At 52.3% G+C, this 14,379-nt stretch overlaps 1 protein-coding gene across 2 annotated transcripts in view; it reads right to left on the bottom strand.

Annotated features, from left to right (window-relative positions):
- Positions 1–7,497: 7,497 nt before the first annotated feature.
- Positions 7,498–14,379, bottom strand: part of LOC108164059 (protein O-mannosyl-transferase TMTC2) — a 29,169-nt gene continuing 22,287 nt past the window's right edge. Inside the window, exons 3-10 of one of the 2 annotated variants that reach the window (XM_017299643.2) lie at positions 12,966–13,521; positions 11,744–12,884; positions 11,540–11,654; positions 9,298–9,383; positions 8,832–9,220; positions 8,678–8,762; positions 8,457–8,614; positions 7,498–8,385 (exon numbers count right to left, since the gene is read on the bottom strand). In XM_017299643.2, coding sequence (XP_017155132.1) covers positions 8,212–8,385; positions 8,457–8,614; positions 8,678–8,762; positions 8,832–9,220; positions 9,298–9,383; positions 11,540–11,654; positions 11,744–12,884; positions 12,966–13,521 — 2,704 coding nt within the window. In that variant the 3' untranslated portion in view covers positions 7,498–8,211. Of the gene's footprint in view, positions 8,386–8,456; positions 8,615–8,677; positions 8,763–8,831; positions 9,221–9,297; positions 9,384–11,539; positions 11,655–11,743; positions 12,885–12,965; positions 13,522–14,379 lie in introns of those variants that run through there. The other variant, XR_001775769.2, reaches the window with a different exon arrangement.

The raw sequence follows: 14,379 nt of genomic DNA, 5'->3' as shown, positions 1-14,379 counted from the left end.
AATGAAATGTGGCTGCGGGAAAGCGTAAGGGAAATGGAGAAAAGTGTCCAAAGAAAAGACAAAACGCAGTCAACTTCATTAAAGACGGATGAGCGACAAAGTCCAAAGATCGACTCTGGAAATGAGCGAAGAGAAACAGAGACAAGAGAGTGAGAAATGGAGAGATGGAGAGATGGGTATAGAAGAGAGAAAAGTTTACATGAAAGATTTAAGGAGCTTAGCGAGTCAAAGACGAGAACAAGACTCGAGTCCTTTTCTCATTCCTATTGCTCTCTCTGTCTCCTTCTCCCTCCCTCCCTCTCTCTCTCTCTCTCGCTCTCTGCAATCGAGGTAAAAGTTTTGTCGCTGGCTTAAAAACGTTTTCTCCTCGAAAGTACTTTTGGGGAACATATTTGCTATCAGTTGGCGTCCAGTTGCATGCCTCAGTTTCCTCCGCTCTTCGCGCAACTTCCGCCAGCTCCATACCCCATACCCCATGTCTCTCTCTCTCTCTCCCCCTCTCTCTGTCCCTCTGTTTGTTTGTTTGTCTGTCTGTTTGTTGCCACTTTCGGCAAGTTTTTGCGAGCAATTTTTCAGCCACGTCGTGTCTGGCTATAATTTCGTGCTGCCTCCGTCGCTGCCTGCTGCCTGCTGCCGCCGCGTGGAGTCGCCATCGTCGTCGTGTGGTTGGCAGCGCTGCCAAGTGTTGCATCCGTTTCCTGTTGATAGTCAGTGGCGTGTAAATAGGAGAATGTTTCTCGTACTTGAATTTATTTGACTCTCCCTCTCTCTCTCTCACCATCTCCCACCCTGTTGTGGGTGGGGCATGCCGCATGCCCACTCGATCTTTCTTTCTGTTTAACAAAGTCAAACAATTTCATGCAATTAAAACCGTTTTTCATTAAAAATGCAAATTTCAAATGCAAAACGAACTCGAGTCACGTCAAGCATCAACATGTACACATACTTACAGACTCACTCATGCCCCACTGTGTGGCATCCACCATCCCCAGCCCCATCCTTCACCCACCTTCTATCTGCCACTCCCGCTGGCGGGCGGCTGAGTGTTTGTTCTCATGCAAGGCGGGTGCTGGATTCTGATGGGTGCTGGCTGGTTTCCGGGGGGTTCGGCGGGTTTGGGGGGGCTTGGGGGGTTTGGGGGGTCGCAGGTACTTAACTTGATGTCACCAAACAAAAGCACTTTGTTTTAACATGTGCCTGACACTCCTCCCTCCCAGCCCCTGCTGCTCTGCCTCTCTCCCTCCCATGGAGTATAGTACCCATCCCCGGGTTAGAGGTTGCATTGCAGCGTGCTTAAAAGCCGCTTGTCTTGTAAACAATCATAAAAAATCATAATAAAATGCCATAAAGTTGAGAATGTATGTTGTACGGGCACCCTGCCACACACTCCATGCCCCATCCGGACAGTCTCCCTGCCCCTTGTGACGATTAAATTTGAAGACTCCCCCGCCCTGGAACTCCCTCTCCTTCTGCTCCTGGGAGCAGGGATCATTGTCTGCTCTTTAGCTGTGGAGATGGAGCTGAAGCTGAAGTGAAAGGGAAGTTGCTTTTGTTCTCCTAGCAGTCTGCAGCGGCACTCAGACCTGCCCCATCCTCCTGCCACCACACACACACACACACACACACATGTGTCTCCTGCAGCTGACATTGTCATGCTTTCGGGGTACTGATTGTGGTCCATGCATTGTTGTTCCCTAATGTCTTCCTTTGCCACCGAGAAGAGAAGCTCTGCAGCTCTCTGCAGCTCCGAGGCTCCGAAGCTGCGAAGCGAACTGAAGACATTGTTACATTTGACAATTTTAAGCGGATTTCGGAAGCGAGGCATGCCGCAGAGGAGCAGACGAGGGACTCCTTTTGCTCCTATTTCTATGGTCAGCTTTTGGAGAAAGAGGAGTGTACCCTGGAGGAGATCCCTTGGAAGAAACCTTTCCTGTGTCGGGACAACTTGTGAAAGGAAGCAAACCCCTAGAAAAGACCGGGACTCCCACGGAAGAAGCCTTTGGCAGTGCCATCGATATTATTTTGATGGAGTGTACCCCAGAGAAGACTTGGATCGAATGGAGAAAGGCCCCCTGCTTGCTTTCTAGTGGGCCTTTGAAGTGGTCTCGATGTTGGTTCCTCTCAAAATTCATCCGCTTTTCGGATAACTCCACAACTTATCACTAATTGGTGGCACTTACCTCTTGCCACTGGCTTCTGTTCGCACTCCTGTAAGTGTGGGGCCCCCTCTCTCTGCCCCCCTCGCCCGCAGAATCTCTTTTCATCTTCTATTAGCTATTTGGGTGGCGCTTCGACTTGAAAGACGCTCCGCTCTCGCAGCGTTTTGAGCATTTCAGCTTGTTTGTAAAGTGGCTTATAAACTGACTGACAGAGTGCTATGTGTGTGTGCCACATCCTGCTCTGCTCTGCTCTTCTTCCCTGTATCCTGGCTCCTTCCATAGCTGTGTTTAAGCTTTACTTTTAGCCATTTAGCCATGGCACAAAAGGAGGAGCAGGAGCTGCCAAAGTTTTCGCCGGTGTAAGCCGAAGGTTGGCCAATTCCTAGGCGCTTGTTATGAGTGCTTACGCTCTCACCTACTGCTCCCGCTGCCGCCCACCTGTGCCCACGTGCCCCATGGCGTACGCTTCATTGGAAAGCATTTAGGAAAGTTTTCCATTTGGCGCCAACTTTAATAAACGCCGCCTCGCCTCGCCCTCGAACGGCGGAGAAAAGGGACAGATTCGATGTGTATGCGCTGCGAATTTAATTTTCAACTTTGTCTGACATTTCGTAATTGAAAGCACAGACATTGACACTTGACACAAACACCACCCGGAGGGGTCGTCGATGAGGGTGGCAGGGGGCTGACGGGCGAACAGCTGGACAGGAGGCCGAAGACTGGGCCCAAGCTCTGCGTATGGATGGCGCATTACTAATACGCAGTGTGTGACAACCACAAGAGACAATTTGGCAGCTGCCAAAGGGTTTGGTGGCTCGAAACACAGGCAGAGACCCACAGACACAGCAGAGAGGGAATGCTGATGGGAAGAGCATGGTCGGCAACCGGAAAGGCGGCTGCTGCTGCAGTTAAACATTCTGCTCTGTCAGATACACTCTCACCCCCTCACACTGGGAAACAGGCATAGAGTCACGCACACACATGGCAAATGGAGATGAGAGCGTGCCAGCGATATTACGGGGCATAACAGAGACACAGAGGGACAGAGAGAGAGGATCTTCTCAAATCAAAGATAATAACAACCAATTACCGAAGTGATGGTTGGTCGACAATGCGGTCCAACGAACTCTATCGAAAAGAATGAGAGCGTAGGCTGGTCGTCGTCACTTCATAACATTTTTGGTGGTTTCACCTTAAATCCTCGATCGTTCTAGTTCATTAAAAAACCTGAAATCCCCTCGACGTGTAGTTCGTGAGTCGCAAGAGGCGCGTATCCCACATCACGCGCCCATCTGCGGCACAGATCCAGAGGCATCCGCCCACACACAGGCATTGTGGCTGTCTCGAAAACCCAAAAATCGTGAGCATAGGCGAGAGATGTGGGGGCGAAGGATGTGGAGCGGAGAATGGTGGAGCGCAATCGGGATACGGCAGGGGGAGGCAGCAACGGGGGCAAAGGGAGGGGATGGGAGGGATTGCCTGGCCGTTGGTTCATTCGTTCATTCGTTCGTTCTCTCGTTCCGTCGCTAGTTGCTCGAGAGTGGCCGCAGGGCAATTGGATATAATTTCTAATTACACGCTTGGACGGACTTTTTACTGTCAGCTTAGTTTACTGATGTCTCTATATTTTCAGGCTCCTTCTGCATTCTCCCCCCGCATGTCTATATGTGGGTGCTCGTGTGTGTGTGTGTGTGTGAGTATCTGTGTAATTTGGTGAATGTACAAGTGTAATTTGGCATTTTGATTTTTAATTGTTTGCCCATACAACGCTGGCAGGCATGGAAAAATAATTTCCACAACAAGCTTTCGGTTTTCCCTTTAATTAAGAAGACAGTCGAACAGACAGGACATGGTGCAGGACACGACTGGACTTTTGGGGCGTCTGAAGTAACAGTTACAGCCGCACCGTCCGCACAGTCCGTACATGCCGTACAGTATGGTAATTGTGGAAATTACCCCCGAAAACCTACACATGAAATTTGCATATTATAATTCTTGGAGCCGTTGTACGAATGTTGCACGAGTTGATGTTGCATGGAGTGACAGACGACCCTCATCTTCTGCTTCTGCTACGAGTAGGGCTGCTGCTTCCTGTGTGCCATAAATTGCTGTTGCAATTGCAATTGTCGTCGCCGTTGCTTCACTCTCTCTGTCCCCATCTCTCTCTCTCTCTCTCTCTCTCTTTCTGGCGATGGCGATGGCGATGTCAACACTTGAACACGCGCCAAGCTTCACAGCACAAAAAAGCTCCCAAATTATGCAACAGATTCTGAAAATTTGGCTCACGAGAAACAGAAACAGCAAGAGCGAGAGCGAGAGCGAAAGCCATGGCTACAGCTACAGCTACAGAATGGGAGTTTATTTTTGTGCAATTACAAAAAGCGGCAGAGAGTAAAAAATTGCAAACGCTGACATCGCCAGCGCTTCAACTGTCATTCTGTCGCAGACATTTTTCAGCCATGCAAGTGGCGCGGTGGCGCGGTGGCACGGTGGCACGATGGGGCCTTTGTTGCCATTGCTCCTTGTAGATTTTGCATCTTTCAGATGTTGTTGCTGCTGGTGCTGCTGTTTCACGCCATTATATTGCAATATGATTATTATGCGAATGCGAATGCTGAAGAGTGTTGGCGCTGTCACGTTTTGTTGCATGTCAAGGAGGAAGGAGGAAGGCGGACGGAGGACAGAAAAGTGTTGCATACTTTCGCTAATTAGCTCATTTCCTTTGCCCAGCGCAAAAGTCTGGGGGGGAACGGAGAAAATTTCATCCAAAAAGAGAATAAGGAATGAGCGCAGAGGTCGTAAGCGGATTACATCTTTTGTTGCAGGCGCCGGATCAAACGACTTCAAAGGTAAAAGGTACAGATACACTCTGCTTGGATCAAGCAATGACACTGCCAGCACTCTCGCAGTGAGTCCTTTCTGTCGCCAGATATGATTCCCTTAGATAAGCGCTAGATAGAGATGCATAAATTCATATGCCGCCAACTGGTTACCACATTCTTCTTATGAAGCCGGCACCAGCATTGTCCGTGCCCCACACAGAGGTTCCGTTTTTGGCAAAAGGATTGTCTTTTGTGTAGCTGACGGATCAAACAATCTTTCGCTCAGATCTCCATCCTCCACCCACGGGAGCTACAGATACTCTCTGCCTAAAGGATTCCCCACATATGACAGCAGCGTCGTTCGTTTCGTTCCCCCAAAAAAGTTCAACTTTAGAGTTTTCCCGAAGTGGTCAAGCGCTCCCTGCTTTCCTACCCTTCACCTTTCAAGCCAGCTCCCAGCTCCCACCTCCCACCTCCCAACCCCTAAAGCCGACCCTCATCAAAAACGATTTAGAAGCGAGAGCAAAGTTTTTCCTACTTTTTGGCAAATGTGCAAATAACAAATGATTTCGGATGTGCCATCACCCACTTGTAAATAAAAGTGGCCTCTCCTTACAAACACACACAGACGCACACAGATGCACATGGGACTCCCATATGTGTGGTACTTTTGTGTGTGTGTGTGTGTGTGTGTGTGTGTGTGAGGACCAGCATGTTTGTGTTTCTGCCTTTGTTTTTTGTGCCTGTCATGGCCCGTTGTATGTGGATATGCCCTGTGGCCAAATCAAACGTAAGCCACAATTAAAACATAAAACTACACCAAAGCGATTTTGCTCTTATTTTCTTGCTCGTGTGTGTATGTATGTATGTGTGCACATGAGTATCTGTGTTCGCTTTGTTTTACACACATCAAACATTTATTTTTTTTTTGTGTCGGCTGTCGTCTTCAGTTGAGAGAGAAGGCCCCGGGGCTATAATTAGCTCGAATTAGTTCTGGCGCTGCACTTGGCAGGTGGGGTGGCAGTGGGGGCTGTAATCCCACCCTCCGCCCTCTGACCAGCCCTTTGAGGCGACTCCCAGGCCATTGGCCGTACCCTCACCGCCCCACATATCCAAAGAGAGCCAGTCATCCAAAACTATCGCCCCATTGCCCACACGGAGGATGAAACCCAAGAGGAGAAGCAAGGATCTGGTGGCAGTGGCAGTGGCAGTGGCAATGGCCAGTGGAGGAGCCATCGCTATCGCCATCGCCATCGACGTTGACGTTGACGATGTCTTGTCATAAATCCGAGCCACTCGCCGCCGTTGAGGCTGTCAGTAATTAGCGCACTGAACGCCACTCCCTTCTGCCACTGCCACTGCCACTGGCACTCCCGTGCTGCTGTGCCACAAAGCTAACGAGTCACTTTGTAAGAAAGCCAGATGATAGGTGGCGAAAGGGTGAGACGACAGCAGGAGGATGTAGCAGTGGATGAGGCAGTGGAGAGACAGAAAGGCGTCTGCAATTAGTGAGCAGCTCTCTCTCACACCGAGGCGCATTTAGTGGCTGCTGCACTTGGGTTGGGGCTCTCCGACGGCATGATGAGTGCAGCAAAGTGACTCCCCGGCAACATGACACCGTTTTAGAGGATGCCACTGCCTGCCCGGCTGACGGCTTGACGGGGCTGACAGCCTCACCGACTCGCTCGGACGGACTGCCTGTCTGATACATTCCCCATTTATACGCCACGGCTGCAGCCGGCTCTTGGTGGGCTCTTGGGCACGTTCTGGGCCTGCCAGGAGCAACAAACAAGCCACCACTTGACTTGCCAAACCAATTGGAGTGCACTTGCTCCTCCAGCAGCAGCACCACCAGCAGCAACAGCTCCTTCTACTTCTTCTGCTGCCTTTGCATGTCAAAAGTCATCACCTTTATCGCTCTGCCAGCATCGACCACGGGCCAGAGGATGGAGCCGGCGGATGAGACTCCTTTGGCAACCATTGCCATTTAGACGTTGCATTAGCTGTGGCAATATTATGACTGCAGCTGAGCTTTGCAGATGGAGACAGAGACGGAGATGGCAATGGCGATGGAGTCCTTCTCCTAGCACCAGTCGAGTATATTGTAATTCATAATCCTGCGATTTACTTGGCAGAAGACACAGCGGTTTATTTCTTCTTGTGGTTTCCCACGGCTTAAGTGGCGCCTGGTGGCTGGTGGCTGGCGGCTGGTGGCTGGTGCTTGGCTCCTCCTCCTTCGGCACGGGCTCTGTCTTCGACTTGGGTCGAAAATTCTGACATTGATTGTGTTTGTAGTTGTCCTTAGAGATGGAGCCTGGAGCTGAAGGAGGGCTTAAGCCGTTGAGCACTGAAAATATTTCCTTTTGGCTGCCTTAAACGCTGCCTCCAAGCGGCATTTTGGGGCCAAAGACTGGTCATGATTATGGACGGAATGTGCCACTGAGCGGAGGATTAGCAAGGAATCCCCCAAGTAGTAAATGAAACTGCCCGAAACGAAAGGTTTACTTAAATTTTTCTTCATTTTTTGTTTTATTATATATTCTCCTTGCACTTTTATACAATCCATATTCCCGTATCGGGGTATTGAATATCTCGTATCTGTTCGATATTTGTCGCTTAACTAAAATGTACACACAACGGAGAAAAACAATCTCGAGAAGCAATGTATTTATAAGTACGAGTATATATGAACACTCGTATATATAGTAATATGCCCCGATATTTGTGCCTTGGGGTTTCTCATATTTACATTAATTTACACGCGGGGATATATATTTTAAGGACATGTAGTCGTAAGACATTACCCAATTGTCGTTCCAATGCCAATATCTTCTATCTTCTATCTTCTATCTTGCAACTTGTATCTCTATACAGTATCTCATCTTAACAATTAGATATTTTAATTATTGTTCTCTCTGTTTTTCCTCCACCCTCCTCCCCTGACACTTTATCTGTATCTGTATTTGTAGCTCTATCTGTATCTGTATCTGAACTGCATCTTCTATCTGTATCTGTATCTGTATCTCTATCTCTACCTATTCATGTGACATTCTTTGGTCGCTGCTTGGGATATTTACACGGCTCATGCTGCCAGCTGCTTTGCTAAATGATATACATATGTATCGAAGTCCTTTGTATAAATTCTGTAGAGTTATCTCTCCGTTCCGTTTCGAGGCTCCATTCTGTAGCATTCTATATAAAAATATCTTTGCATCTCTCAGATACAGTTGTTAAACGTTCGTCACGCCCAGTTTGGCCAGATTCCCGAGCGTGATGGCGTCTCCTGGCTGCAGTCGGAGTGCCGCCTTGTAGCTGGCCGCCGCATGCGTCGAGCGTCCCAGCAGATGCAGAATGGCCCCCAGATTGGTGTGGGCATGGGCATCGTCCGGCCTCAAGGCCACAGCCTGCAGGGAGAGACAAACGAAACTTCAGTTGGAGACGGTTTCAAGGGCGATTCAAGGTTCGGGAGACTCACCTTCCTGTACCAGATCTCCGCCTCCGCTTTCCGATCCAGCAGTCGCATGGCTGTGGCCGCTGCCACAACCAGAGCATAGTCCGTGGGCGCCAGTTCTGCGGCCCTGCGATGGTAGACAGCAGACTCGTGGTGTCGCGATTGCAGCGAGAGGAATTCGGCTAGAGGCGAAACAACAACGATTAGCAAAGCATTCCCCGGCTCCTTGCGCTAGTGACACTTACCGTAGTGATGATAGACGCTGGCCTGGTCGGGCGCCAGTTTCAGGGCTCGCTTAAACCACATCTCAGCCTCCGCCGAGCGGCTACTCTGCAAGGGAGACGAAAGGAAGAACCACTTAAGGACCACTTTCGAGACGAATGTGTATCGTCTACCTACGTTTCGTGCCAGTGTGATGCCGTACGAAAGATGTGCCGCCACTTGATTCGGCTGCAGCTCGAGCGCCGCTCTATGATGCCGTTCCGCCTCATCCCACTGCTGGAGCCGGCCCAGGACGTCCCCAATGCGCTGATAAAGGACCTCCCGCTGCTGTGGGAGTCCTGGCAGGGAAGAGAAAGCCTCGCGGTAGACAGCCAGTGCCCGCTGCAGTTTTCCCTGCTCCACGTAGAGGGCTCCCAGCTGGAGATACGCTGAACTCCTCGCCTGATCGTGGGCCCCTCGATCGCGCACCGATGCCCCATCCAGCGTGGCGCCAGCCTGGAGGATCTCCATGGCCTGCTGGCGCTTTCCGAGCGCAATGAATGATATGCCCAGATTGAGGTACGCCACTGCCAAGAGGCCAAGAGGAGGACACAAGTCAGTCAAGGTCCTTGCGGCTAAGGATTCCCCCGTTTGATTCACTCACCTGCCAGATTCGGCCTGAATTTAATGGCCCGCTGAAAGCACTCGACGGCTGCCGCGTAGTCCTGTTGGTTCTGGTGCAGGATGCCCCTGTAGTTCGCGGAGAGAGAGAGAGAGAGAGTGAAAGTGTTGACATTAATAGACTGTCGCCTGAACTTGTGCCGCTTGCCGCCCTCGTGATCTAATTAGAGCGCCTAAGCCCTACAGCGAGATACTAGAGCCTGAGGAGTGCCTCAAGGACCTGCTGAATGCAGGGGAATGGAATGGAGGAACGGTTTGAAGGGTTGCTGCCACTTGAAGGAGGAGACGCCACTTGGATTTATGTAATTAGTTTGTCAGAAGCAGCAGCAGAAGGATGCGAGGGCAGGGGTGGGGCCTCTTAAAGCGATGCACTTTTTCCCCACTTTTCTATTTCCTGATGCCTGATGCCACATCGATGCTGCTGTTGCTGTTGCTGCTGGTGCTGTCAGTGTGTGGCAACAATAAAAAGAACGAATGTCTGACGTTACACGTAAAAGTAAAAAATCAAATTATACAGTTCAGTGATTTTCTGGTTTCGGTGTTTGGCTCTCCAGCAGCAGGAGGTGGAATTCCAATAGTCCCCGGTCCTCAGTCCTCAGTCCTCAGTCCCGTACTCGTACTCGAACTCGCACGAGTCCTGAGTCCTGGCAAACACTCCTTCGGATGTGTGGATGTGTGCTTGTGTGTTTGTGGAGGGAGTCGCCTGGCAATCAGTCAAGCAAGCGACAGCGACGGCGCCGCGAGCATTCCTATTGATGATTTGATCGCAGTAAATAATGTATCTACAAGATGTGTGTATCCGTATTCCCAGAGAAGGAGTATGGAATGCTGCTGTTGCTGCCTCTGCTGTTGCTGCTCCTGCGGTTGGCCCCCAAACAACATTGATTTTCGATTAGCGAGTGGTTGGTTCGCTTTGTTGGCGGCTCCGGATTTTCCCTGGTCCTCCCTGTTGAAGGGTTTCCACGCAAGACACACAGCACACATAATGGAGGCCTTAGCAGTGTGTGACCTGATTCTGAACCATTGACTTGAAGACTGTGACAGTAGCATTAGCCCCCACTCGGAGGGCAGTAAGCGGAGGCCCAAAGATGGAGTTCAGCCCGGTGGAAGGCGCACGATGGAATAGTATGAAGTACAAGCAATAATCTGGCATGCGACAAGCCTCGGCTCCGCTCCGCTCCTCTGACGTTGACAGACAGGCGGTAAAAAGGAAACCCAAAATGACGCACTGAATATTCAAAGCGCAACTCCGCGCTCGCTTTTTCTCCGCTCGTTTTTTTCTGCTTTGTATTTCCGTTTTTCCTGATGCCTCTGCTGCTGCTGCCGCTTTCCTGTAGCCCCCGTTATGTTGTGTCGCGACGCTGCTGCTGTGAAATATGCGCAATGAGCAAAAATGCAATGCGAACAGACAACAGGGACACCAGACAACAAAACATAGAGAGCCAGAGAAGGGCGGCCAGCGGAGGAATGGAAAGGAAAGGCGAACGGAGAACGGAGAACACAGCACGCTTACAGACTTTGTCAGACGTTGACAGACGCACAGACGGACACACAGACGACGGAGGACGGAGGACGGAGGACAGCAGAGTGTGAAAGCTAAGGACTTTTGTCGAGCATTGCATTCGGAAAGTATGCAGCACGAAATGCGCATAGTTCTCCAGCACGCAAATGCCCTCCTGCCGGGGAGAGAGGAGCCATGGAGTCGGGGCCAGAGCCAGACCCAGAGCCGGAGCCATAGCCTGAGGAGCCTTGGAGGATTGCTGCTGCGTGCCTGTCTCTTGTCTCTTCTCTCTTGTCTCTCGTCTCGAAGCGGAGAAAAAAGTCAGAAAGGGAGGAAGAATAGTAGGAAATGGGCTTCATTTGACAGCTTGTTCGGCATTGTATTACGCGCGGGGATGGGATCCTTCATAACTCTGGGATGCTGCTGCCGCTGCTGCTGCTTCGCTGCATAAAATGGCCGCACTAAATGCGCACCCAAGCAAAGTGGATCAAAGGGGGATGTGGGATAGAGCGGAGGGGAATGGAAAGATAATGAAAATGGCTGCCATTTATCGCATCGCTTTTCCCATGTCACATGTGCGGCAGAGCAGGAGGGGGCTGTTCCAGATTTCCCCTTCGCATTCGAGAATGAAACATCTCGGAAAACACAGCCAAAGTGTCGATGATTCCCAGGCGAAAGGGAAACCGGGAACAGAAAACACACGGTATTTTTGAGGGATACTCACAGATTAAAGTGCACATCCGCCATGTTGGGCCTGTACCGGATGGCCTCCTGCAGGACCTGTTTGGCCTCCTCGTAGCGTCCCTGAGAGCTAAGCACGCTTCCCAGATTGCCCAACGCTGCACAGATATCAGAAAACAGGAGAACCATATTATCCGAGTGCTCGATTACGTTTGGGAGCTGGTCTCCTGGTAGATGACTCACTCACCCTTTGGCGGATTCACGGCAATCGCACTCCTGTAGAGGCTCTCCTCGTCCCGCCAGTCGGCGTTGCGGCGCACCGTCCTCAGGCTCATTGCGGCAAGAAGGCATACGCTGAGGCACAGGACCAGAGTGCAACGTGTCCGTTGCGTGGAGGCCATGAGGCGGGACACTCCGTAGCCCACCAGCAAGCAGAACCCCACGGAGGGGAGGTAGAGGAGCCGCTCGGCCACGACGAAGCCCACATAGAAGAAGAGGTTGCTGGCGGGCAGGAAGGGGAGCCCGAGGAAGGAGCAGGACATGAGCATAATGCAGGCATGTCGACTCTTTGGCGACATTCCTCCGAGGAGATACTCGGAGGAGCATCGCTGTGGCAGTAGGGAGCTGCTGCAGGAACTCGAGCTGGTGCTCGAGCTGGAACTCGAACTGGAACTCGAACTCGAGGAGGAGCTGCTACCGGAGCTCTTGTTGCTGGAGGTGGTGCTGTTGCTGCAGCTGCTGCTGCTCCGGGAGCCGCGGAAGGCGGAAGACACGAGGTGATGCGGATGCGGATAGGCTTCACTGCTGCTGTTGTTGTTGCAGTCCCTGCTGCACGGCTGTTTGGCAGCGAATGGAAGCGCCGTCTCTTGGTGGATAGGCGGATAGGCGGCTGCTGCCTCAAAGGCTTGGTACTTGTTGCTGGCCGCCAGTCGCTTGCGCTTGGAGCGGGACTTGCGACTTGCGGCCACCTTCTGGATGTGGTACTGCGGGAATGGCGGTGCATTTCCAGCCATTCCCGCCACTGATACTCCGCCCACGTCCTTTCCCCCTCCGTTGCAGAGCAACTGCCGACAGCTGTGCCACGCCACGCCCACCAGCACGGAGTAGAAGCAGGCGGACTGGGCGTTCCTTCGATCCCACAGAGAGATAACGCGCGGCAGCGCATCCATGCCCCAGTCGAAGCTCAGGACCTGCGGCTGCAGCATCAATCGAAAATTGAAGACTGGCAGGTAAAGAAACGTGAGGAGCCGCGTCCAGGCGGATGGGGTGCGGGAAATGGGGTTGTCTGCGCTGGAGAAGGCCGTCTGTGGCCCTGGGACGATGACTAGACGGCAGTAGGCGCTGCAGAAGAGAGCCCCCAGGACAATGCACACAGACCGGAGGCGTTGCTAAGCAGAGAGAGAGAGAGAAAGAAAGAGAGGCAGATTGAGGATTGTTACCCCAGCAGTTCGAGAGGTCCTGCTACTCACCTTATCCACCTGTCCACTCACTCCCCGAATCACATCGAAGAGAGCGCACACCAGGAGTGCCGTGATGGCGGTCTCCTTGCAGAGGAGTCCTGCCAGGGCGAGGATCAGGGTCGCGGCCAGGGCCAGCCACTGGCGGGGATCGCCGGACTCGCGCCAGCGCATGTGCCGCAGATAGCTGAGGTACGTGAGCAGGTAGCAGACGCACGCTGCCACATCCGCCCTCCCCACAACGCCGGCCACGGCTTCCGTGTGGATGGGGTGCGCCGCGAATAGGGCACCCGCGGCTAGCACCGCCCATACGGAGGCGAGCAGAGTGCGTGCCACGCGCACCACCAGAGCCGTGGCAACGCAGTGCAGCAGATTGTTTACCAGGTGGAATCCCCACGGCGCGAAGCCTCCTCCAAGGAAATAGTTGAGCCGGAAGCTGAGAACGCACAGGGGTCGCCAGGAGCCGTGGGAGCCGCTGTCCGTCAGCGGGGTGCCCCAGAAGTCGTTGGCGAAGCTCCGTTGCCAGGGCCCGCCGCCAGAGACATCCGCATTGCCCAGAATGGCGCGTCTGAAAAGACCGAGAGGAACGGATATTAGAGGGAAGGTTACAGGAATGTACGGATGGAGGATGATGGGCTAAGGAATGAGCAGACCTCAGGCATGCCCATGCCCACGTCCTTTGTCCAATCATTAAGGGGGCATCGGCATTCCGGACTCCCTCTGGGTCACCACACGCACAGACCCAAAGCTGCATTTCGATGTTGTCATCAGCATCAGCATCAGCACGCACTGCATCTGCGTCTGCGTCTGCAGCAACAACGGTGGCAACGACTTCGACTACAATGGCAACATCATCCATCGGCTTCTGGCATCCTGTTGGCTTTTCCCACCCACGCACACACTTTAGCTTGCATTTTGGTCTTTGGCGGGTGCCCTTCCTCCCACTAATCCTCCTGCTCCTGCTTCTCCTCCTGCTCTCCCTGTCGGGGCACACCTGTGTGCGCTCTTTCTCTCCGCACGCACAGCAGGCAGGACTTTTGTAGGATTTTGGTGTGGTGTTCGTGACAACGGCACCGACGAGGACGAGGACGACGACGACGACGACGACGCCACACGGCAGCTCGTATATCATGGAAACGCCGATGAGGAGTCGCTCCGCAGGAGGAGGGTAGTGGTTCACATAAACAAATGCCACTCTAATGCCGCATAAAGTCGCTGGAGCGCCTTCTTGTCAGGCAGCCAGCCGCAGTGTCTGTTGTCGGTCTGTGTGTCCGTGTGGGTGTGTGTGTGTGTGTGTGGGTGTGTGGGTGCCTTGCCATAGCTGAAATTCGATTTTAAGCACCACTGAAATTCCATTGCAGCATCAAGGCATGCCACTAGCACAGCAACCTCTCTCTCTCTCTCTCTCCATCACTGATACTTTTTG

This window comes from Drosophila miranda, chromosome 4 (assembly GCF_003369915.1).
Source record: "Drosophila miranda strain MSH22 chromosome 4, D.miranda_PacBio2.1, whole genome shotgun sequence".
Taxonomy (NCBI): Eukaryota; Metazoa; Arthropoda; class Insecta; order Diptera; family Drosophilidae; genus Drosophila; species Drosophila miranda.
This window is presented reverse-complemented; position numbering and strand designations above follow the sequence as displayed.